Source organism: Lonchura striata, chromosome 1, assembly GCF_046129695.1.
Source record: "Lonchura striata isolate bLonStr1 chromosome 1, bLonStr1.mat, whole genome shotgun sequence".
Taxonomy (NCBI): domain Eukaryota; kingdom Metazoa; phylum Chordata; class Aves; order Passeriformes; family Estrildidae; genus Lonchura; species Lonchura striata.
This window is the reverse complement of record NC_134603.1, coordinates 11301763-11326007: the sequence shown is the minus strand read 5'-3', so window position 1 is coordinate 11326007 and position 24245 is coordinate 11301763. Positions and strand designations below refer to the sequence as shown.

At 43.5% G+C, this 24245-nt stretch overlaps 1 protein-coding gene across 2 annotated transcripts; it reads right to left on the bottom strand.

The window, feature by feature from the left end:
• Window positions 1–14600: 14600 nt before the first annotated feature.
• On the bottom strand, window positions 14601–21136 carry LRATD2 (LRAT domain containing 2). Of its 2 annotated transcripts, none has more exons than XM_021542350.3 (2): window positions 21101–21136; window positions 14601–20648 (listed from the first exon to the last, which is right to left on the bottom strand). In XM_021542350.3, the coding sequence occupies exon 2, from the start codon at window positions 20641–20643 to the stop codon at window positions 19753–19755; it is 891 nt and encodes a 296-aa protein (XP_021398025.1). In that variant the 5' UTR covers window positions 20644–20648; window positions 21101–21136; the 3' UTR covers window positions 14601–19752. The 2 variants fall into 2 exon arrangements, with proteins under 2 accessions (XP_021398025.1, XP_021398024.1); XM_021542349.3 differs by lacking the exon at window positions 21101–21136 and adding an exon at window positions 20845–20903.
• Between the last annotated feature and the right edge of the window lie 3109 nt (window positions 21137–24245).

Sequence of the window (24245 nt, the reverse complement as noted above, 5' to 3'; positions counted from 1 at the left end):
TACAACCTATGCTGTCTCTTTTGGCTGTTTTTTCAGCACCTCCTGATTTCTGAGGAGTTACAGGGAAGAATCGACTCCAGCCTGTGACCTGGCTGTTTAGATTGTAGCTAGAGGTCACCTCTATGCTTGAACAGAATCCATATCAAGTTAAATGCTCATTTTTCCCTCAGGCATCAAAGTTTTGGCATTGTAAGATAACCTGAGTTGAAAGTTCATATTGATATGAACTCATATGAGTTCATATTCATATAATAGGCAGCAAGAAAAATAAGTTTTCCCTCTACTAGAATCCCATGTTGTTTATGGACACTGGAAGTAACCACTCCACTTAGCGATAATAGCTGTGATGGCTCTTCTAACATTTAACCATAGCTAGAGTGTAAATCTAAGTTATATACACCAGGGTGAAAATTGTTGTGGTCTTCATAGATTTCCACAGCAGATACAGGCTTACTCAGCAGTAAAACAAAGCAAATAATTAATAACCTAGAGCAATCTCCTCCTGTTGGACTATATTAAAAGAATGAGGAGAACTGCAACTACTATTAGTGGAAATAGTATCTACCCATATTCCGATATTTACTCCTTGTTCTTTAGGTGACTCTGAATGCAGGATTGGACATAATCTCTGAGGCTCAGCAGCCTCCTTTGCATGAGAGGTGCGGGAATTGATTTTGGCCAGTGCTGCTTAAAAAATCACTGCCACATGGAAATTAGGGACTACGATCAGGATGTGGAGCTGACACTGCAGAGAGGATGTGTGCCACCCAAAGTTTGGTGTTCTCCTTTAGCCAACTTGCTTTGAATTTTTTGCTAGAAGATGAGGGAAGACAGGAATCATTGTAATGTAATATTAACCACATGTATAGAGATAACATGTTCAGCTACAGAGCTTTTTACTCAAGACTCTCAGCCATCACAATTTAAGGAATTCCCTTAAATCCTGTGAGCTACATTAGGTAACTGGACAACTATTTGCAGTAAGATAAGCCTGGCACTCCTGATGTTCGTGGTATTTCTTATGCAGGCAAAGACTGCAAACACAGAGTTTACCGTTTATCTCTGGTTATATTTAGTAATCTTAAAAGATGGTGAAACTCAATGATAACAGTCACACTATCAAACCATATTGTTACTAAAAGGTAAAATGTTTTGTGTTTATCTGATTGAGATGCAACAGCTCCAGCCCAAGCTTGTCTGTGACTGGAATTTACTTTCTGTGGTAAGCTTTGTAGTGACCTGCAAACAAGAGTCAAAATGCTGTTCTCCTGCATGTGGGAGGTTAAGCCTTCTTCCCTGAGCACTGTGCAGGGAGCATGCAGCTCAGTAATGCTCATGCATTTTACATTGGTATCAGCAGGGTTTCCTTTCTCCACCATGCTCAAACCAGAGCTGAAATGGCACCTCTGGGTCAGAGAGAACCAAGGGCACAGCCCAGGCTGCAAGGAAGGGATCTGCCTGCAATAAGGGCATTGCAGAAGAAAACCTGAGGCAAAATGATCCCACAGGGACGCGTAGGGAAATCCAAATGCTGATCAAGGGAAGCTCTGACCAGTCCCTTAACTGGTCTGTGGAGGGCTAGGGTCTTTGGCTCATTTCCATGAGCTAAAGATGTGACTGTGACCTGACACATCTCTCAGGTATGATATTTAGTTTGCTGAACCATGTGTTAACTACTTAACTACCACCTTCTATTCTAAACAATATAAATATTATTATAAGATGATCCTTTTGTGCCCCTTCCAAGTCAGAATATTCTGTGATTCCACGAGTCTGTGACATTATCTGATATGGTTTATTTTCAAAGCCTTTTACTAATATGAAGTAAATCAGAGTAAGTCAGACGAAACTCCTCTATGCAGTATAGTCATAAAAACAGTGAAAGAGCAGAATCATAATTTGCTCTGTCAAACTCCCATGATTGGATTTATCCAGTATAAGTATGGGTGGCAGCCTTGGATTCAGAGTGCAGCTTTCAGGGGACTGTTAGCACATGCACACAAAAATGTGAGTGCAACACTTATACTCACACAGATGTGTATACACACAGATAAATCTTTCCTTGTGTGTGTGTGACTGTGTGTCTGTGTACAGATACATATCTATAAAGAGAAAAGGAAAGAAACTGAGTACATTGAGGAAATAATTCAGCTCTCCTAAGATCCAAAATGCCCTCTGGATGTGTTTGCCTCTCTTTGCTAAGTACTGAGAAAATCTAGGCAGGCTGAAAAAAGTCTATTTTTAGTAGCACATTTCCTAGCTTCTGCTACTAATTCTAGTTAATTTACTACACTGAAAGGTGTTTGGGATTTAATTAACTTGGCTTTTAATTCTGATTGTTTGCTTTGTTCTTTCTTCCACTGTGGGAAGGGAAAACGAACTGTGGACTCTCACCTTTATTACCAATCAGTGCCCAATCACTTCCACTTTTGCATTCTCAGACACGTACACAGAGCTTCTGTGCAAGAATACAGACATTTCTCCTGAATTCAAAACTCTTTTTGTTAGCAGAAAGAACTGAATAAACAACAATTCAGGGAACCTTGTCTGCTTTGAAAAACAATATATTTTATACTGTGCCTGTTGCTTACATTTCAAACTATTCCACTTCAATTCTGCCTTTAAAACTTATTGCTTAACATATTTCTGATCTTAGTCTGGGGGATCTGCTAGTCTGAGGTCCATGCAGAACACTTCATTATTTCTACATAAAAATGGTTCTCAGTGCTGCAAGGCTGAGCCCATCAAGGGAATTCACACCGCCCAAACCTCCTTTCAACTCCAGCCAGTCCAGACTCGTTTTTACATACTTTGGCAAGACCCAAATGCAGAAGATGGTTTGTCTTTCCACAATAGGCACAGTGACACTGAGTACACAACAGGGCACCTTCTCAATCTTCTTTCTATTTCATGAATTGTTGACATTTTAACCTCTTAATTTAAAGCCTTCATCTGAGATGACTTCTTCAGGAAGGAGGAATGTTTGCCTAGTTCTGCCAAAGGCTGTTGATATTTAATACAGAAAAATTGTGTTGATAAAACATTGCTTAAAGCAGTATATACCTGTTGATAAAACTGTTGTAGTAGTACCTCTCAAAAGAACAGGAGAAACATGATTGCATTTAGTGAATATTTGACACATGAAAAAAAGAGGTGTTTAGTTGCCCCTTTTCCTAGTCTCAGGGCAGAATCAGTCACAGGAGGGCAGTGCAAGAGGCTGAAGAAAGAATTTAACCCTCTTGTTCCTTATTCATAGCACTCAGCTTGTTATTCAGAACCTGGTATGTTGGTGAGAATACATATTGAATATTTCAGTTTTGTGGAGTTTTAGCCAGGTAAATTATGTTGAATTGTATAACTGTTAATGTTTAACTGAAAAAGTCCAATATCATCCAAATCTGAGTGCTGGAATCACTCCCTGATCTCACATCAACTTTCTGTGTACAAATGGAATAATGCTGCTCACATTATCCATGGTGACACTTCCATGCAGCCACTGGACAAGACTGACTTTTCCTCAAGCCAAAATTTTAGTTCTTTGTACAGATCTGCAACTTATTTACTCCTCATTCCACTTCCCAATTTGCAGACGATCCTTCAGCAAGGGACTTGAAAGAAGAAAACCTTAATTTCAAGATTGCACTGGATTTAGTTCACATCAATATAGGATCTTTGACTCAAAGAGATTAAATACTGGGCACTGCTGTCAATAAATAATCATATCTTCCACATGCCCTTTCCTTGCCCTTCCGTTTGGCCTCTATCAGAACATACCCCTGTCTTTGGCTATGCTGTATTTTTGTTTTTCCACCAGAGATATTGAAGTGTACCTGAACAGAAATCGCTCTCAGCATTGCTTGAAACAGGTTCTGCTTGCTAAGTAAACAGTTTGTACTAGTTACCACTAGCCTAAAATGATAACAGACTTTTGAAAACTTATCTAAAGCAAAAATGGCTGCTTGAGATCAAAGTCCAGATCATGAACTTCATTCATTTTACTTTTATATACCAGGAATAATGACTCATATTCTCTGTCTCTGTTTCTTTTCATGCACCACAGTAGGATGTCTCATTTGCAGCCAAAAGGAGAATAAAGACCACTGAATGGCAAATTAAATTATTGAAATTCAGTTTCTCCGCCTTTCCTCAAATTTGCAAAACATTTTTGCTAACATAACACTTTAAAATCTACAGTATATATTTTGCCCCATTTGTAGGTGGGCTTCTTTATTAAGTCACAAAACATTAACTGCAGTATCCTATAATAATGGTCTTAAGGTTGGCAGTAAATTGGCAGGAAATTATTGTAATTTCCCTTTTTGAAAAAAAACAGGCAAAACCATCCACAAATTTGTGTTTGTGTGAAAATACCCAAATTCCTTTTTTTTTTCCCCATTTAAGGTCTCTATTTCCCACTCTAACATTACACACCACTTATTTGCATTACACATCTTGTTTTTCAGAAGCTACATATAACATTATAGTTTAAAAATATGAACCAAAAGCTTTTTACAAAATTATTAAACTCCCTCTAGAATTGCATGTCATGACACAATGTAATCAACCACCCTATTTTCATCTTTCAAAACAACATTCCAGCCTGGCACAACATTAGCCTGCAGGAAATGTATAGGACATCAGCAGAGCTGGCAGCCTGTTGGGACCATGCTTCCTCAGTTTGCTCAGTTTGCAGCTTTAACCTTTGTACTTTTGCACAAGTGCACGAGGGATTTGAAACCTCTCACGCCTTCCACAACCACATATTGTCAACCCACTGAAGTCTTTGCCTCCCTGCCTGCCAAGCCAATGGAAGAGGAAATGTAGAATGAGGAGTGGGTAAATGAGCTCAGATTTGGATGACAGGGAAGAGGAAAATGCCCTGCCTTGGGCAGGGTTAATCCTGCCTAGCCCAGCCTAGCATGACGAGCTGCGTCACGGTGACTTCCCTTGCAGCACTGAGGAGTTTGACAGCGCTGTTTGTTTAGGGCAGTGTCCAGCAGCACAGTCACACCCTGTCAGCAGCTGCAAGAGTCAGCTTTCCTTCAGTGCCAGCTCTCTGTGCAGTCCCAGGGACCAACAGTGAGAGAATCCCCTGGTGAGACAGAGCTGGAGCAACAGCAAACACTGAGATGAGGCTTTATCACCTAATAGTTCATTTTCAGACTCTTGATTCAGAAGCATTTTTTTGGGTGTAGGCTTACAAAGAAGCAGGACCTTCCACTGAGCGTCAGAGCGTTCTTTCAAGTGCACTTCCCTCCCTAAGAGACTTAACAAGTTTCCCATCAGCTCGGGGCTTACTTAGCTCTAAAACATGTTTTGCTGTAACAAAGTGGAAAACCTGAATTTGTCAAAAATGCAGTGCTTCCAGGCCTACCCACATTTCTAAGTAAGGTCTCTATTCTGTCATGGCTCTCCTGTTGCAATTTACCTTTATGTGCACGTTTTGATGCTTGCAGAGATGAATTCTGTGTCTCCAAGTGGCCTGTTTTTCAAAGGCATGCTGTGGAGACAAAGGTTGAAACCCAAAACTCTTCACAGCAGTCTGCAAGTCTGCCCCTCTCTTCAGAAGCTGTAAATGTGTCTAAAGCAAAGAGCAACAGTTCTCCCATCTGTAAATAATGGGCTTGGGTGGAATAGCTCAAATACCTGAAAAAATCCTTATTTAAAACAGAAAAGGAAATTCTGGTTCTGAGCAGTAGCCTGGAATACTTTAGGGCTGGATTAGTATGCAGGAAGCAAAGAAATGAAAAGGCAAGGGTGGTTTAAAAATGTCATTGCACAAACATGCATGCATATTCTCTCAGGCCTTGCTTGGTAGTCCAGTAATGCAGCAGGCAATCATAATGATACAATTTCATAGCTCCTCTAATCCCAGAGGATGCACAAAATGCTTGACAAACTGATGTTCTTTATAAGCAATAGTCTGTGCCTCTCCTTCTCATCTGCAAAGGAGTGGAAAAGATTACAGTACAAATATAGCAAAATCTGGTAAGCTCAGAAATATGGGGGAACAAAATATATTCCATTCAATGAATATACTAAAATTTGTATAATAAAGACATTAAGACAACTTTACACATAATTAACAGACAATCTAGAACTGTTCCATTTTGGTTTTGGGAAAGCATGTTGGTAATAGAAAACAGAAATCACCTAGAAGACACACAGGCCATTTGTACACATAAATTTCTGATTCAGAAGAGAATATGGAGGTCTCTGATCTCATTATATGGCAGAGAGAGAAAGATACATCCCTGGTAAACTTTATTTATGAACCTTGTCATTTCCCCTACTATTGACTTTGCTTTCTGCAATTTGCTTATTATCTTCTAAGTAGATTTTATTAATTAAATGACACCTTATTAGAATAATGTAAAAATTCTCCTGAAGAAGGAGTCACCACATGTGAATGATAGTTTTTATTTGGGTGGGAAAGTGAGGTTCAGCAAATTGCGTGTTGTTTCTTGTTGACACCTCTAAAGACAGGCTGCCTTTAAAGGTTTCTCATTTGGGTGATGGGATTAACTCCAAGAGTAGTCTGTCTTTTTTCATAGATAGGGAACCATGTCAGACCAAATGCATCATTTGCTTGTCTGACATCTCAGACTCACAAAGTGCTCTTCTGCAACACAAATGACCAAATCCAGTGAGCTTCTTGATTTGTATTAGAAAAATCTTAGTGCAATTCTACCAGGCCAAAAGCAGTGTTCATAAGCTTAATATGTTGATATACCTCAAAATCTTTCAGAGAACTTCTTCCAACCCTTTACAGTCTCTGGAGCAAAGCAGTCCAAAAGTCCAAGAAAGAACATCTTTTGCTTTGAAGATCTTTACACAGAACACACATCTGCTTTGCAATGTCATCATCTGTTGTTTCTGTGTGGCATATTTAGGCAAGTATCTTCAAAAGGTGTTTGCAATCTCAGTGACAATTTCTTGTGAGAAAAGAAAAAAGAACTCTTAACATGTTTTTATTGTCAGGTTAACCAGTCTATTCCAGGAATGTGAAGTAGAAGCTGAAGAGCAGTGGGTATTTCACACAGGGAGAGTGCAGGGGTGGGATGCTGGCACAGATCCCCATGCCCAAGGAGTGATGTCCGTGCAGAGGAACCTGCAAGACTGTGAGGCTGAGAGTGCTCAGCTGAGCAGTGAGCAGTGCTGGTGCCTGTGCTGGGTGGTGATTCCTCACCTAGCCCTCTCCCAGAGAAGGGCTGGGATCCCAGGTAGAGCACACACACAACAGTACAGCTCGTCAGTGGCTTAGGCTCACACCCCTAAGAAATCAGGCTAAATATATTCATCACGGGACCACCTGTGGCAGCTGCAATGTCATTTATAATTCAAGGTCTATCAGATGGTGAAGGCACAGATGCTGTGGGCATCCTCAGCACTGACAGACTGTTCATCAGTGTTAGGAATTTATAGATCTCCTACAGGTTCCGCTATCAGTTGTGTTCCTGGTTAAATGGATCAGGCAAGAAAGTACATTTCCTAAAGGAATTGCAGTTTCCTATACCTCAAAAAATTCAGTCACAGAGAAAATATCCTATTTTGATGTGGTTCCAGAAGGTGGCAGGGAGAGGAGTAGAAACTTTATAGCATAACTAGCTTGACTCAGAAGAGGGACTGTGTGCTATGTATTCAAGACTCTTTGGGGTGAAAAAACCCTAGAGAACAGCGAGGAAATGTTCTCACTCTACATGTAGAAATTGTTAAAGGTGTATAGAGTGAGACATTCTGATAATCGGTGTATTATTTGAAGAATGGTTCTTTTTATAATGCCTTTATTCCCACAACAATGCTACTGTTCCAATAGCTCTGTCAGAATTACTGAGTGGTGAATTAACCCTGATGCTGCCCTGAGAGAAGTGGAAGCTGCTGAGCTAAAGCAAAGAATGTGGAGAGACCTTTTCAAGCTGGAGAAACATCCGCTTAGTAGAGAGAAAGTGACTGAAAAAACAGGGTACGGGAGACCTAATAACAATTCCCTAAGGAAAACTGCTGGTAAGAATAATTAGCTATGAATCTAGGAAAAGCCATAACTGAACAGAGAACAGAGGATTTATTTTAGTTGTCTGGGAGGATTTTGGATGTGAACTAAAAGAATACTTTCCCTTTTTAAGCAGGTCCCTAAAAAGAGGTGGCCAGGGCTGCCTCCCAGCTCCCACTCTTCACTCTTCATAGTGGCACATTATGGGACAATTGGAGCAGTGAGTATGGAGCAGTCATTATACCAGTCACAGCTATGCTCTGCAAAGGTGACTCATGGAATATCTGGTTTCTAACACAGGCTGTGAAGGGATGTCCTTTTTTACCACGGTCAGGGAGGAGCTGACAGGCTCACCAGAGACTTCAAAAAACCTCAGCCTTTCAGTTAGCAAGGAGCTCAGTGCTCTCATGTACTCAATTTTCTCAAGGGGAATGCTATGCAATATTGCATAGAGTAGTTATAAGGCATTAGCTACCATCTCATTTACAAAAAAAAATCACTCTTTTCTCTGCTGCAGTTCACCAGTGATCAGCTACACACAATACATCCTTGATCACGTCTCAATGGAAACATATTTTTTTCATTTTGCTAGGCTATATATATAGCTTGTAGGAGGTCAGGCCAGTTAACAGCGTAATGTACTTTAAAAAGGAATGTGATTACTAGTAACTATTTTTCTCCATTAAAATCAGCAGAGAAGTTTACTTAATTCTTTGTCCTTTAATCAAAGCAGTAAAGAATTTCAACAACCTGTAAATCTGGCCACATAGAGTTACAAAATAGGGAAAATTCACAATAGTGTCATTTTTCTTTGAAACTCCTTAATCTCAGCGAAAGATATTTGAGCAAACCCGTCACAACATGCAGTGCTGTACAACTGACTGATGTTCCTGTTAGGAATTCTTGCCACAGGTTTTGCAGCAGAGGGTAAGGGCAGAGCACAATTGTGTTGAAAAGCATTGGTGCTGGTGGTTTTAAAAATCACTGCTCTTTTTTTAAAAATCCAACTTGAGTCTTTACTAGGCTGTACCATGTGACACATACAAGCTGTGTAACATTAAAATGATTAATTAGAAATATGAGTTATGCCTTGCATAGTAAAAAGAAACCACCATAAAATAATGTATACTCAGTCTGAGACTATCACAGCAGTCATGCATAAGTTCAAATCCTTTTCAGTGGGACATTGATTAATTCATTCTTTGATGAATCTAGGCCCAGGCACTCAGCAGCTTCTTCCCTTTCTCAGCATGAGTTTAGTTATGTGAAGCCAGAAATGGCCTTTGTATGTTTAGACTTTGAGAGCACATTCAGCTGGAATCCTGCCTCACACCTAGGGCTAGACCTCTGCAATAATGCAGCTCTGCTTGTTCCAGCTCTGAACAAAGACAAGTGGAACTATGGAGTTATGTTACTCACTACAAGTTGAGGAATCAGCTTTCCATGTGGCTTTATCCTCCCACCCCCTTTCCCACAGGAATAACACAATGTGAGTTAAGCTTGTGCCTTTGCCATTATCTTGCTTTAGTGGCTCAGTTCCAACACACAGCCATGTACCACCTCATTATTTATATCCTGCTAGCATCTTATTTAGTACCACAGCTTCCATCACAAATGTATAGAGATAACTGGATAAGAGATTCATTATAATTGCAGCTTCTCCGCAGGGGTCAGCACCCCCTCCCCATGAATATGATAAGGTGCTCCAAGTGCCACCTCACCTGCAAATGGTGTCTTTCCCTGAAGACTCACTTCCCACAGGCTACAAGCTGCTATTGAATTTCTGAAGTAATATTTTAATAACTTAATTTAAGATTTAACAGCTTTCTTTCCTGTGCTTTGTTGTATAATTAATCCATGTGATGGGAACTCATTAGACTTGGGGATTTGAGATGCATTTGGACACGCAAGGGCTGTAAACAGCCCTAAAACCTGTGTTAGGTGCTATCAAGGTGGGCAAATGCAGAGCTGCGTGTGGAAAAAATAAATTATTTTATCCTTAGGGGTAATCAGAAACTACTTTTTGATAGTTGGATGTGTCTTTCAATCATATCTGTAGTTTGTTATAATAGTAGTAAAACCAATTTTTGTCCACTGACATTTAAGGTGGAATCCTTGACTTCTTTGGCTGAGAACATCTTTCACAACACCTCCAAACATCTTGCATGCCTGTGTGCATGCCCATGAGCATGGGCTCTTCTGCCTCCTGAAAATATACTGCAAGCAGATACTAGAGAGACCCTCTGAGCTTGACATGGAACAGTCCACCATTGGATCTTGTCTCTTTTGCTTGCTTACTGCTGTGCTGCTGTGTTTACCACATGGAAGAGATGAGATCTGTCACTGCTATCCTGAATTGCTGAAACAACTGAAGCCTCGGCATCCCACTTCTCCAGAGTTGCTTCTCTGTAACTGCAAGACTTCCATGAGGTTTCTTGTTTCCTGCTGGTAGTGCTATTCTGCTTTGAAATGACCCAGAGAATGCAAACGGGTCTGGCCCTAAGCACAGGTTAGAGTATTTGCTCAAGTTTAACATCCAAGACCATGCTCTGGATTAGGCAGAGCAGAGGTTTGAAATCACTTTCCAGGAAAACATGGCCAGCGAGGTGCTCATTTACCTCTACGCGTGGGTGTGGGTATCTCATTCCTCCAGGTTGCAGTGAGAGCTGTGGAAGCAGCTCCAGGGGAAAGGCTGTAGCAGAGAACACCATGGCTAAGTGTGCACACCAGTCTGCCCCACTGCTGAGTATTTCCCTCTTCTGCACATCCCTTTCAAGGGTGCACTGCTTTCTTGAGAAGCTGTGGAACAAAATCATAGAAAACACAAAGACAAAACAGCAGCATGAAAGGAGTAACACCTTTGGGCATCAGGGATGTGCTCCTCACTGTGTGCAATGCTGAGCTTCCCAGCAGAGCACCTTTTCCCCACTGGACATGAGCAACAGCTCTAATGAAAGGAGAGTGCTGCCAGCTGCCTTCTTTGGGACCTGGATGAGTTGTGTGCAGAAACCTGTTTTCCACAAAGAGGATTTACATAAGTGCTGCACACATTTCCCTGCGTGCTGTCAGCGTGCCTTGATCCTTTTTTCTCTCAAGGTTCGTCTTCCTCTGTACAATTTCTGTGGTGAGCCAGGTACACTTATGTACCTCTTTTGCTCAATTAAACCTTTTCCATGCATGTGAGTCATCTATTTCATGGTCCAGAACGTACCCATTTCATTTCCTCTGCCCTCCGGTTATTGAGTTAATTAATACTTTGTAAACACCTGGAGACCTCATCACACTAACTACTGTACAAAGAACAGGGCTTGTCCCAGAATGATTCTTCTGAATAGGACAGGACAGAAGAAGCTCGGGAGAAAGGAAAAATTAGAGAGCATAGACTTTTATATGGTGCTCAATTCTTATTAGTCCCAGTTAATTTCTGCTGACTGACTAAATGCAGGCAACGAATTCTGGTTTCAACATAGGAACTGCCCACAATTCTCAGTGACCTGAGGTGACACAAATGGGCCTCACTGATCATTCCAGTTTCTAGCAAGCTCCAGACCCTTCAACAAGCTCTACCAGATCTTTCTGACCAAGGGCTGCTTCGAGTTCTTCATTTCCAATGGGCTTTGGATCCCATGTTTGGGAGAGATCTATGTGGTGGCTGGCCCTGGCACACATCCAGCAGCATGTTGTGGCTAACAGGGGCTTTCCCTTGCCCAGAAGGGGCCAGGAATTCCATTGACAGCAACAGAGATGCTCAGCAATGGTGATGTGTCACTGGCATGCAAGGAGGGAGCAGCTGCAGAGGGACCCCAAAGAGGAGGTCTGGAGGATGAGGAGGGCAGAGGTCCCCCTCAGGCAGCTGGAGCTACACTCCAGTAGTCCAGGAAAGGACCTGTGCCAGGACAGGGAGAAGGGGAAGGAGGGTGGAGTGGCCAGGAGGGGCTGGGAGGGACTCACCACAGCCCATCTCCACCCCTACATACCTTTGTGTCATGGAGAAAAGGGAGGAAAGGTTTGTTTTGATTTCTTTCTTTCTTTCTCTCCATTCAAACCTATTTTAATTGACAATACGTGTAATTTTCACCATTGTGTGTCTGGTTTGCCTGTGACAGTCATGGGTCACTAATGTCCCTGTACCAATCTCAATCCATGAGACTCTTCTCTTGCTCAGTAAGAGTGAGAGAGCAACTGGAGGATTGGGGCCCTTGCTACAGGGAGGACCCAGCAGTGCAATCTCAGGCTGCAGGGTGTTCCTGGGGCTCCTTTTCTGCAGGTCTGTGCTGATGAAGCACCTCTGTGACCAAGGGAAGGAGCTGCAGCAGGAGGTCAGCATCCTTTGGAGCTACACAGTGATGAAAAGGAGGCTGACTGGATGTTCTGGATACAAGGGGAGCCAGCTCCAGCTGAAGGAGAAAACAAATAATGGTCCATTCCTGTGTGCAAGAAGCCAAGCAGAGGTATCATAGATGATCAAGGGGTCCTTAGCAAAACTCAAATACAAAAAGCCTTCACCACGTAAGTGGTGAAAGGCTGCATTAAGAAATCTGTCTCCATAATTGGAGTTATGAAAAATAGGACTGGATTCAGCCCTGAGGGACCTGCTGTAGTTGCATGTGTCTTGAGCAAACAGGCAGATTACAGTATCTCGAGGTCTCTTCCACCACTATGGATTTGCCATTATTGTGCAAGTCTGCTGTTCTCTCTTCCCATCCCTTCCCCTCTAGCCCTTGGGCACCTTGCCTTTGGCCACAGGCACTGCCTCCTGTCTCAATGCAGAGACATTTGGAAAAAAGCACAAGGCAACCATTCTCAAACTGAAACTTGGGCATCTTCCTTTAAAACGACAATGGCAATGTTAGTGGTGGCAGCAGGATTTTATAGTGTCCTAGAGACCTGAGCAGAATTTCAGGACAGATGAAGGCTGTAAACTGATTTCCTTTTCTGCCTAGGGATGATGGGGATTCAATCTTCCCATCACTCCCAGATTTTTGTGGGGTAGACCTTCATGAGTGTTGTACTGGAAATGATCCACAGTGCACTGAAGAGGGAACTGAAGAGAAAAACTCTCTGTGTAAGTCCAGTGCTCAGAGCAACCAGCCAGGAGCACAGAGACCTCATCATAATCATATCTCAGTACTTGCATTTTATATCACCCTATTTCTAGCTCAGGTGCATTCTGACATAAAAGGGCAATGCAAATGCCCTTTTCAAGACGTTTCTTTTTGGTATCTGATGTCACATACATTCTGGAAGCAGCCATTGGGAGGGAGATCCAGCAAGCAGAATCTCCCTCTCTATGAGCACAGGCTATGAGAGAAAACATGAACTGCTTTGCTTTATGCACCTGGAGAAACTTCAGGGAAAAAAAAAAAAAAATAAAAAGGCCCATAGCCTCAAGAAAACACTATGGTGACTAAATAAACACACATGCACAAAAAACAGGTCAGCTATGAAGCTTCAGAATTCAGTGGCCTCCAGTGCTAAGTGATAACTGAGCAGGGATATTCACTTATTGATCCAGCCAATCAAATCACATTTTTTGGTTCTTCATGTTTTCAAATCTAGTATCAGACACCTGAAAATTCAGGCACTCTTGCAGTCACATAGAGCACAGCTGGGTACCTTATACATCTTTGTTACATTGCACTAAGCAACATCTTGTTCAAAGTCACTTAAGTCCACACCAGAGCTACAAATTTGATGTTATGGTAGATTCACACCTGCAGCCTTGACCCTTGAAAGCTGCTGTCTCTGATATAAAAATTTGTCTCAATTTCTCACACCTATAAGACAGCTGTCACAGAGAGCTACCACCTGCAGAAGACTAAATCTCCACCAATACTTTCAGCCAAAGTCCCACCTTGTTACAGCTAGATTTCCTCAGGATGGTTTCATTCAAAGAATTCTGTCCAGAGCTGACTCAGTCCTTTTGGTGAGATTCAAATAGCTCCTTGTGGTCAGGGTCTTGAGGACAAGTACGATTTGTAGCTCATACCAGTTTTTGCCATTGTGAATACGCATCCAGAAGGCTTTAATGGATTAAGAATTGTTACCCTATGGGTGCAGTATTTCCCCACAGCACACAACCCTTGTCACCTTGATTAAGAAATGTTCCAAAGGCTGGTGTGGGTAGAAAAATGATCTCACACCAGCCATGGATCTGCCATGAGACAAAACACACAAACTGAACAGTTGTACAGATTTCCCCAAAAACTCCCTGTGAGTTCTGTTCCCTCGTTTCTCCCTCTAGCAGACACTACATCTGTTCCTTAGCAGTTGCTGGCAGAAAAGACAAGCCCTGCTGCCAGCTAATACTATATGATCTGCTGCTGAATTAATTTTCCATTTAAAAATTAAATTATGGGCCAGATCTTCATTGGATTTAATACAGCTATCACCTTTTAGGCATCTGATGGTCTGGCCTTATACGGAGATTATTCTTCCTCTTTCTTTGAAGCAAGAACCCAACCAAATAGTTGGATTTTGATCTGATGTGTGAAGGCAGTGGAAATATTGACTGTTCTGTGTCTGATGCATCCATCATGAGAAATTACAACTTTTTTCAAAAAGCTGGAGAAAAACACACTACTCAAAAAAAACAAAGAAAAGAAAGAAAGGTTGTAAAAGACACTATAAATCTTTTATTTCTTTTGAGTTACTATGAAATGCCCTTCATTTTGAAGGAAATGGTACAATCAATGATGTATACTTCTTTCTCAGGAAAAGAAGATATTTGCACTAACAATTCAACATTTACTGACAAAAGACAGCTTACAGAAAATGCACGTGGTGGAAAAAAAAATCCTATTTGTGATTACACTTCTTATTGTGGATGATTTCATGAAGCGTTACAATGTTAAGAATTTCAAGTGTGCATTTAAAAAAAGCTTCTAATCCAGTATTAATGCAAAGGAATTTAAACCCTCTAAACCACTGGTGTTCAAAATCACCCTGATTTCTTCCTATTCACAGTTAAAGAAAAAGCCTAATCTGAAAGTCTAAGACCATGATACAATACTCCTTGCTTTATCACTGCACACTGATTTTTAAGAGTAGTCAAGCATACTCAATTAATATTCAATTTCTTACAAGTAGAAACTGCTGTTGGAAACAATGTATTTCTTACCTCTACTTAGTTACTAGTCTCTGATCTCTTATACAAAATTAAAATTTTGCTTTCAAAAATATTTGTTCCTACATGGCTGTTAGCTTTATGGTTGGTGCTGTTAATTGTCAGAAAAGCAGATGTGGGAAACCACTCGACAACACACTTCACATACCCGAGGACAGACCTTTGGTACAACTTAAGCAAAGGAGAAGAGAAAAAGAAAACCACCATTACATTCAAAATCTGAAACAGATTAATCACACAATATCACCTATTACAGTACTGAGTGGAATAGTGAAATCATATGAACAAAAGGAGTTTGCCTATGGTTTCATTTGTACAACACAATTTAAAGTTTACTTCCATAGTCTAGGGTCCTTCAGTCTGAAGAATGTATTTTTCCAAGTAAGAAAGTACAGTTTTTGAAGTAGCTTTTGGGAATTTTCCCTGCCTACTTGGCAACTGCCTACCACATTGGCCAGAGGAGTTCTAGAGTTGCTGTAATTAATACTTTGCATTCACACAGAATCAGGGATAACAAAGTAGTCTTCAGTTTATGTCTTTGTTCACTGCCACAGAAGGTGAATGTCTAAATTCTGTTTTTAAAATTACTCAATCAACAGATAATTGTACGTTTTACTACTACGCCTTTTCCAAGGCATTATTTGCATCAACCACACCAATACTCCAGGGAAATAAGAGTGCTCGTCTACATTTCCTAGCTGGAGCTACATTTACACATCTGGGGCTAAGCCTTGCCAGCTTTCACATGTGCATATTGATATTCATAGCAGTAGATATGCCCAAATGAGTAAATTTATATAGATTAATGTTTGCACAATCAAAGGGTTTTTAAAACAAATGATATTAGCTTTAAATGTTAAAAAAGCAAGGGAAAGTTCAAGCACGATGAGACAAAGATACCGGAGGAATCTGCAGATCACCAGCTTAGCTTACAACTGCTGTGTAACACACCTCTCACCAAATCAGTGCAGCTCCTGCATTTCCAGAGAGATACTGAGGCCAAAGTTTGGGCTGGGTTCTACCAGCTCTGCTTGGACAAGAGGCCCTTTGAGAAACAGCTTTCACTGCACTACTTATTCTCCCCTGTTGATTATGCAACCTCAGCAGTTCCACGCTCCCACCAGAGACATCATATTGAAATTCCAGACCCTCATTCATAAAGAAATTTAAAGATACACTTAATTCCAAGCATAAGAATAGGCTTACTGATTCTCAAGTGGCCTCAAGTAGGCATGGTCTACTCAAAACTTGAAACTCAATATAGACTCAAGTCCTTTGCTGAAGCACAAGCTCTGCAGAAGGATCACACCTGCATTTCTCTATGTTAAAGCAGATGCAGAGAAGAGCACTTTATCTATCTATTCCTCTTCTGTCTCTTTTGTGATCTATGTAAAAGTCCTGCAGTAGACATACAAAAGAGTCAGTTTTCCTGGGAGATCTTTTTTTTTTTTTCAAAATCAAGCTCCAGAAATCCCAGCTTACTCTGCAGACAGTAACCGAGCAAAGTACAGCAAAGACAAGAAACCAAGCAGTTGGGATGTGCTTCTACAGCAATTTCTGTTCTCACATCCAGGTCATTACAGGTCCATGGCTTCAAAAGCAGACTGCTTAGAAATGTGTGCAGTGGTGTTTAGTAGCACCTATTAAATAACACTGCCTAATCAACAGGTAGGGGAAAAGGACCTGCTTGTTAAAGATTCAACAGTTGCATCTTTATCTGCTGGAATAAGAAATCCCTGTAGGAAGCTAGCCTTCTTTCAGACAAAATTTTTAAAAATTCCAAGCTTTCCACCCTCTTCTATTTTTACACATAATAGAATGTCAGGGGACAATAAATTCCCAAACATAGCTTGCAGGGAAACTTTATGATTCCAAATATCAAACATCAGTATGGCAGGTGTCAGAGGAGCACAGAGGTTTTATAACACAGCAGAATGTATGCCAAACTCTGCTGTGAGGCAAGCTCCTCCTTCACTCTCTCTCCTAGCAAAGCACTGTAAGCTCTGGAATTCTTTACTAAGGCCTTGTGCCTGTGGGGGAATTTATCCCAAAAGGCATGACCGGTACAGAGAAGCACCAAGACCAGCACAAGACAAGATTTCAGTTGGTCAAAGAAGCTTTGCTCTCTATTGCCAAGCAGATTTGGTCCTTTTTTAATTAAAATTTTAAAAAAACCAAACAAACCACAAAATACAAAATAAACAAGAAAAAAAAAAGGGGGGGGTGGGGGGAAAAGAATATAAAACAAAGCCAGACTATTCAGGATATCTCAGAAAGAAAGAAATGGCTAAGTGTCATAGTTCTGATGTTTCAGACACAAAGGAAAAATATTTTCACAACTAGTTTACTGTTTAGTACCCTGTAGATACATAATATTTGACATTTATAGCAGTTTCTATACTTTATGACCTAGAATATACTTTAGATCATGAATGAAAAATAAACCCATTCAGAGAACTGGAAAATAACGTGCATAACAATTTACTTTCAAATGCAAGGTTATGAAGGTTTTTTTTTTTTAATTTCCAAAAATATCTCTAGGAAAATATTATTTTACATAGCTATATTACACAGTGAAATAAACTTTGTTATATACAAGGTTTCAGTATGAAAGAAACCACAGCTAGACATTTGCTCATGGTCTAGATAATCTGTTGTCTCATATCATTCAGAAGTACAACAGAGAAACTCTCCTTCACTCTATTTCAGACTGTCTCAATGAGCATTTCAGCTTTCAGTAGTTACTAGTAGTTGTATAAAACCTGTGTGCAGACTTCCACATATTAACCCTATCACAATCAGATGTGGGTAGATATGCTTTCAAAATAAGATTAGACATCTGCTTAACAACCACAGTAACCTGAGTATACCTCAATTGCATATTGGTGAAAAAAGCCACACTTAGTGTAGGCACCTGAGCTATAGCATTCTAAGGGAGCTTGCTATTAAACTCTGCCCTGGATTTGTGTTTCACAGGCCAAATCCTAGCTTACATATTTTAGGCAGAAAACAGGACAACACAATCCACTTGGCTTAAGTTGGCAAAGTTGCTTCATATAGTCTTAACTAATCAAAAGCTTTTATCTACCTGTTTTTAAAAAACAAACTTTGCTCCTGTCACACAGGTGGAAAGGACATGGAGTACTTTGCTATTTGTTGTATAACTGTAAACAGCTTTGGGGAAGACCATATTAGTTATGCTTCAAGTTTACATCACACTGTTAGTTTCCATTACTTAAATGAACTCAAGCTTATCTTCAAGTTCACATCATCATATTGGGTTTAAAGGGGAAGAACTTTTGAATTAGAAACTGCCTCCAAATCAGTGCTTGTTCACACACCCCAGATGCCAGGACAAAGTTCTGACAGGGCTGCCTGTGTGGGAGATCAGTTCAACAGCTGAATAAAAAAAGTTCAGGGAATATTCAGGGCAGGCAGTGCCACACTCCCCCTTCATGAGGGACTTGCATAACTTTGGAGGCATGTCCTCTCCTCTAATGCTATAGCTCAGCTGCATACCATAGAAATTAGCAAAAAAAAGGAACATGAAATCCCTAATGAAGAGGAAACTGCTTTGGAACACCCAAGCCCCTCTGCCTGTAATGTCTTCCAGCCTGTACTCCCTTCCATCACAGCTGCATTCACTGTGTTGCTGAACCTGTGGCATGCTCACAGCCAGAAGCATCCAACCAAGAGGTCACCCTCTTGAGGGACAGCTTACTCAAGACATACTCTTACACATAAGCAACCTGCCTCTACTGCCTCTGTGTGTATTACAGACATACTCAGGAGCTTTGCCACTTGCTTTAGGAGAAGTCAAGGCAGCCTGTAACGAGCCCTGGCAAGGCTCAGCACCTGCCTGTAGGAGTCCCAACACACACCAGTGTACAGAGTGTAACTGGGGTGGCAAAATTCCTTCCCTGGGACCTATCATCAACAAACACATCTTCTGTCCCCAAAGCCACATGCTGACAGCAAAGGAGAAGGTCCCCCAGCCCACCTGCAACCTCCTATCAATTAAGAAGGCACTAGGCACATCAAACCCATTTCATCAAAGTCGGTGGAGGTTTCTGCCTTACACTTTCTGGGGAACTGGTTACCAAACCCACAAAGCCTTGAACCAGGCGAGAAACAGCTCCTTGCAATACCAACAGAAGCCTCAACTGAAGAGAAACAATAGCAGAGAAGGGAAAACAATATCCTCATGTTCAGAGCTACACGGTCATGTCATGGAAGTTGTTGCCTACTTCTTAATGGCATTGAATACTATTAACTTCTGCTGATAAGCAGATGTCAAAGGCATTTAGCAGCTTGTAGGGTCAGGCCTACTGGCAGATGGTTGAGGAAAAGGCTATGTGTGAACATGGCAGAGAGGAAGGGAAAGAAGTGAGAGAGGAGAGGGGTAGAATTGCCCTGAGTTTTATCCTCTACAAATAAGTCAGGTGTTTTATCATCAAGCACTGAAGGAGTTAAGCACTAAAGCACAGACACTTAAGCAGCTTTCTCCCTTCCTTTCACATGTGATTGGAATGAAGCTGCACCGAAGCAGCCCAAAGGGCTTATAACAGCTCAATTTCGAAGCCTTCAGTTTTAATCCCCATCACCCAGGCTAAGCAGAATGGTGGTGCTGAGGCTGCTACTCCACAGCAGTCTGAGCACCTGGATGATGATGGTCTTCCTCCTCTTCTTCCTCTGCAGCCTGCAGGTGGCTGGAGAGCTCCTGGATCACAGCAGCCTTACCAATCTGGTCATTTCTCCTCTTTTCCATGATCAGATCCTCCAGGCTCTGAAACTCCAGCGTGTGGCTGCGCTTGTCCCCCAGCCGGATCTGCAGACGGTAGGGCTGCTTGCCTATGCGCAGCTCCCCGCCGATTTTAAACTCTCGCTTGCCGTATCGGCACCAGGCAGCAAAACACTCCGAGTTTCTCCAGCTCAAGTCCCGATCCTTGCAACCCACCTGCTCCAGGGCATTGCGCACCACCACGGCCGGGCTGAGGGGTTTGTAGCGGTACAGCTGGTTGGCAATGCGGCCGCGTCTGCCCTGGCTGGCATCGGTGAGGAAGCTGTTCACCACCTCCAGCCGATGGAGGTGCACAACTTGAAAATCCCCCACATAGACCACCCAGTGCGGATACTGGGCTTGGCACACAAACTCCACCAGGTCACCTGGCTTACACCTATTCAGCAGGTTCTCCGGGGTGTAGGTGCTCAGATGCCCCCCACCTCCTTCATCACCCTCCTCTAGCTGCGTATCCTCCTCTGAAAAGCTCTTCTGGTAAATACACTCATCCCGGTAATAGACTGAGCACTCCACCTCGTGCAGCTGGGGATCGTAGGGCTGCAGGGCAGGGTTCTCACCCCCCAGGTCATGCACGGAATCCTGCTGCTGCTCCAGGTCATCATCGTCATTCGAAAAGATGTAGGAGACCCCGATCCTGGGCCCTTCATCTCTGTCCATACCTGTCGGGTCGGCCGTGGGAACTTCCTTGTAGTTGAGATGGGTCAGCTTCTCCACCTGGTTCCCCATGCCCGCTGCAACGACAGACACCCGGCGGGGCCATGAGGGCGGGCGCGGCTGAGCGGCTCCCAGAGAAGCAGCGCGGGCACAGCGCGGCTCCCCCCTCCGCGGGCGTCCCGGCTCTCCCCGCTCAGCGCAGTCTCTCGCAGCGCCCCGGGGCCGCGGGAACCCGTCGGGGACGGGGGGAAGGGGAACACGAGACTTCCCTACCTGTACGGAGGAAGGCGCGGCGGCACCACCACCTGTTAGGCGGCGGCGAGCAGGAGAGAGGCGCAGGAGCCGCCGGGGAGCGGGGCAGGCGCCGAGCCACCTGTTAGAGAGGGGCTGCGAGCGCCTGGGGAGGTGGGGAGGTCCGAGCTGGGCACGGCAGGGAGCGCACCCCCCTCGCCGCCCAGGTGAGCCGCGCCGGGCCGCCGGCCAGGTGCGCCTCCCCGCCCTCCCCGGCACCGGGCGGCCGCGAACTTACCCCGGGGGCCGGCGGCTGCGCGGCGCCGGGAGCGGCTCAGGGCGAGCGGCGCGCCCGGATCATGGCCCCGGCGCGGCTGCTGCTCCCCGCGCAGCGGCAGCGCCCGAGCGCCGCGCCGCCGGCTCCGCGGCTGGGCATGAGCGCCGGAGAGGCACGGCCGAGGGGAGGGAGGGAGGCTGGATCCGCCACAGACGCCCCGGCAAGCGCTCAGCCCCCGGCATTTAAAGAGGCAGCTCTTTTTTTTTTTTTTCTTCTTCTTCTTCTTTTTTTCCTTCCTTCCTTCCTCCCACACCCCCCCATCCCACCACACCCCCCAGCTTCCTCCCCCTCACCTCCCTCCGCCCCGCACCTTTTCCGTCTCTTCGCTCCTACATGCCAAGCGCTTCGCTGCCCGCCGAGGCTGGTGGCAGCGGAGGTCGGGCGCGGGGCTGTCGGCGCCGCGCAGCTCTGCGCGGGCAGCGGCGTGCAGCGCGCTCAGCCCGAATCGCACGGGCGCGGCGCCTTTAAGGGAGCGGTGCCACCGCAGCCCAGCCCGCCGGGCGTTCGGGGGGAGGCTCCGCAGCCGGAGTTTGCCCGGGACGGCGCCGAGAGGCGAAGCGGAGCCTGGGCGTGCGGCCGTGCGGACGCGCGGTGCCCGCGCAGAGGCGCGGAGCTGCCCCGGGGGAGCGCCCGCCCCGCGCAGCCCCCGCGGGAGCGCCGGGAGTGCCTCCCTGGGGCCGCGCACAGTGACGGGGAAGTTGTTAAGTGAGCACAATCAAAGCGCCCGGTGCTCCTGGGCTGACTTAACGCCTTCGAGTCCTCCATGCGCGGAGTGTGTAATTAGGTTTATTAATTTATTTTCTTTCCGACTCCAAGAGCTCTGTCTCTTTTTCAATATAGAAGATTATGATTCTTTCTCCCCTGGAAAGGCATTATGAGATCTGGTGGGAATATTTTGCTTTCTATGTTTTGGAGAACACAAAATAATATTTTGCTTTTTCATTAATGCCTAGTTAGTGTGCTAGGTGGGTTTATTTTTCATACTGTTCTAACAGACGCTGGTAAATTCACGCTGTTAAAATAGACTACAGAGATAATTTATGGGATGTAGGAGTAATGTCTTTAATTTTGTCTCATTTATTCCCTTTGTCTGTTGTCTTGTAATTTATAAGCCCAACTGCAACTGCTGTTCTGAGTATCCACTAAATAGCGGCAAATGAAGGAACAATTGTTGTGTTATCAGGGCCCTGGGCACTGCCCACAGGCTGAAAGAATACAATTTCCATCAGATTCTACATCTCTGTGGTTTCACCGACCTGCCCTCTGGGGTAAGAAGAATTGCTCCATCTGGGACTGGGGAGTCAAGCACTGCTTGGGATGGTAGGGCAAGGCAAGCAATTGCAGCAGTGACAGACAGCCAGATCAGGATCTTTTTGTTTTGGATTCTGCTGGTGGCTATGCCCATGGGAGCATTTTTTAAAATGAACCTCCCAAACACCTAGCCCTGACACAGGTTCGCTTTGGTTTGCATCCAGTGTGTTTTCAAACAGTGCACATTTATTTCACATCCCACCAAACTAGATGTACCCTGCATGGCAGGGTTGGATCAAGGCTAGTTGAACAAATGTCCAAAATGTATTGAATGTAAATGTGATGTCTGGGCACTGCATATTTCTCTCTGCAGTTCATGCCTCTATAGCTGCTGTTGGACAAAAGAGGGCCCTGCTTCATAGTTAGAACGTTGTAAAATTCCTTCACTAATTAAAGATGGGCATGTGTGAAAGTTAGAGTATCCTAAAAGGAGGAGCTAAACTGAACATAAAAGTGATTTTTTTATGTTCTCCCATTTTCATTGGCAGTGTCTCAGCACTGTATCTTACTATCTCTGGACCAGTTATACTTCATTAAATTGTTTGGCAGCCCTGTGTGCAAGGCCAAGTTTCTTTTGGAATCTTCTGCAGTGTATGGAAAGATGTGTCTCAGCAATGAGTGCATGAGTGGAAACTCAGTATGGCCCAGGCAGCCACTTGTGTGTTCGTGCACATCCACAAAGATTTGCAGCTCTCCATCACATTTTCTCTTTTTCTTGTTTGCTTCATTTCAGCTCAGTGCTTAATTTTCTGCACCTTGTCTGCTGCTTTAATCTCTTTGATATCTTTGAGTTTCCTTGCTATGGCTGCTTCATGGAATCCATACTGTCTGTTCAATCTGCTGCTTTCTAGGGTAAGAAGCCATTGGTAAGTAATTTTTGTATTGTTATCCACATCCGGTAATGGCTTACTGCACACATAGGTAAGGAACTGGGTGGAAAATCCATAAAGAATTTACAGTGCCTATATATCACTTTGACTAGTGCCTAAATTACAATGATTAAAACTTCTTCACGCATAATCTCTAAGCCTAAACGCAGCCGTGCTTGTACACATACTGAAGTCAACAGGGAAGCCCACACTGTTGAGTACGATACTTCCCTGGATTCACTCCCAGGTTCCAGTAGTTTGCTTGTTCAGATTGCAGAAGTATTTCTTCTTTGTAAATTCTCTTTTGGAGAGAAAGCTCTGCTCTAGGCAAAACACAGCTTTGCTTCTGCAGTGGGCTCATTCCAGCAGCTCCCTTATCTGAGTCCCCACGCAGACTGCAAGGAAGCAGGGTTGAGTCTACATGAGACCTGTCTCACTCAGTTCTACAAGAGCCCTCCAACATTTTCACAGCTGAATTTCACATCCATATGCTCTCAATCTATTGTTGAATTCAGCAACACATCTACAGGTTCCTGACATAAAAATACTGTTCTGATGGGTCTTAATATGGCTTGTGTGGTATTTGGTATGCCTGAAACTTTGATAGCCTCTTTTAAGGCAAAAATATCTGCCATGCTGGAGGGCTCTCTGGGAAGCCAAGGCTGCTTGGCCATATTGATGCATACAGAGGGGACCGCACCTCTTGGCTTGGAGACTGGAGGACATCTATGGAGTAAGTGACTTCCGTTAATCTATGTAGCTGCTCTTATCCAGGGGCCTTTGTAGTGCTCGTTGTGGTTGCTTTAAAATAAAGATAATTTTGAGGATTAGATGTAATTGTTATTTTGTTGTCCCAACAGTATATCATTTTGTTATTCCAACTGCAACCTTACACATATTTTACATCCAGAGATTGAAAAGGTAAT

Coding starts and splice junctions, on each gene's coding strand:
- LRATD2 (XM_021542350.3), bottom strand. CDS start 20,643: ATGGGGAACCAGGTGGAGAAGCTGACCCATCTCAACTACAAGGAAGTT.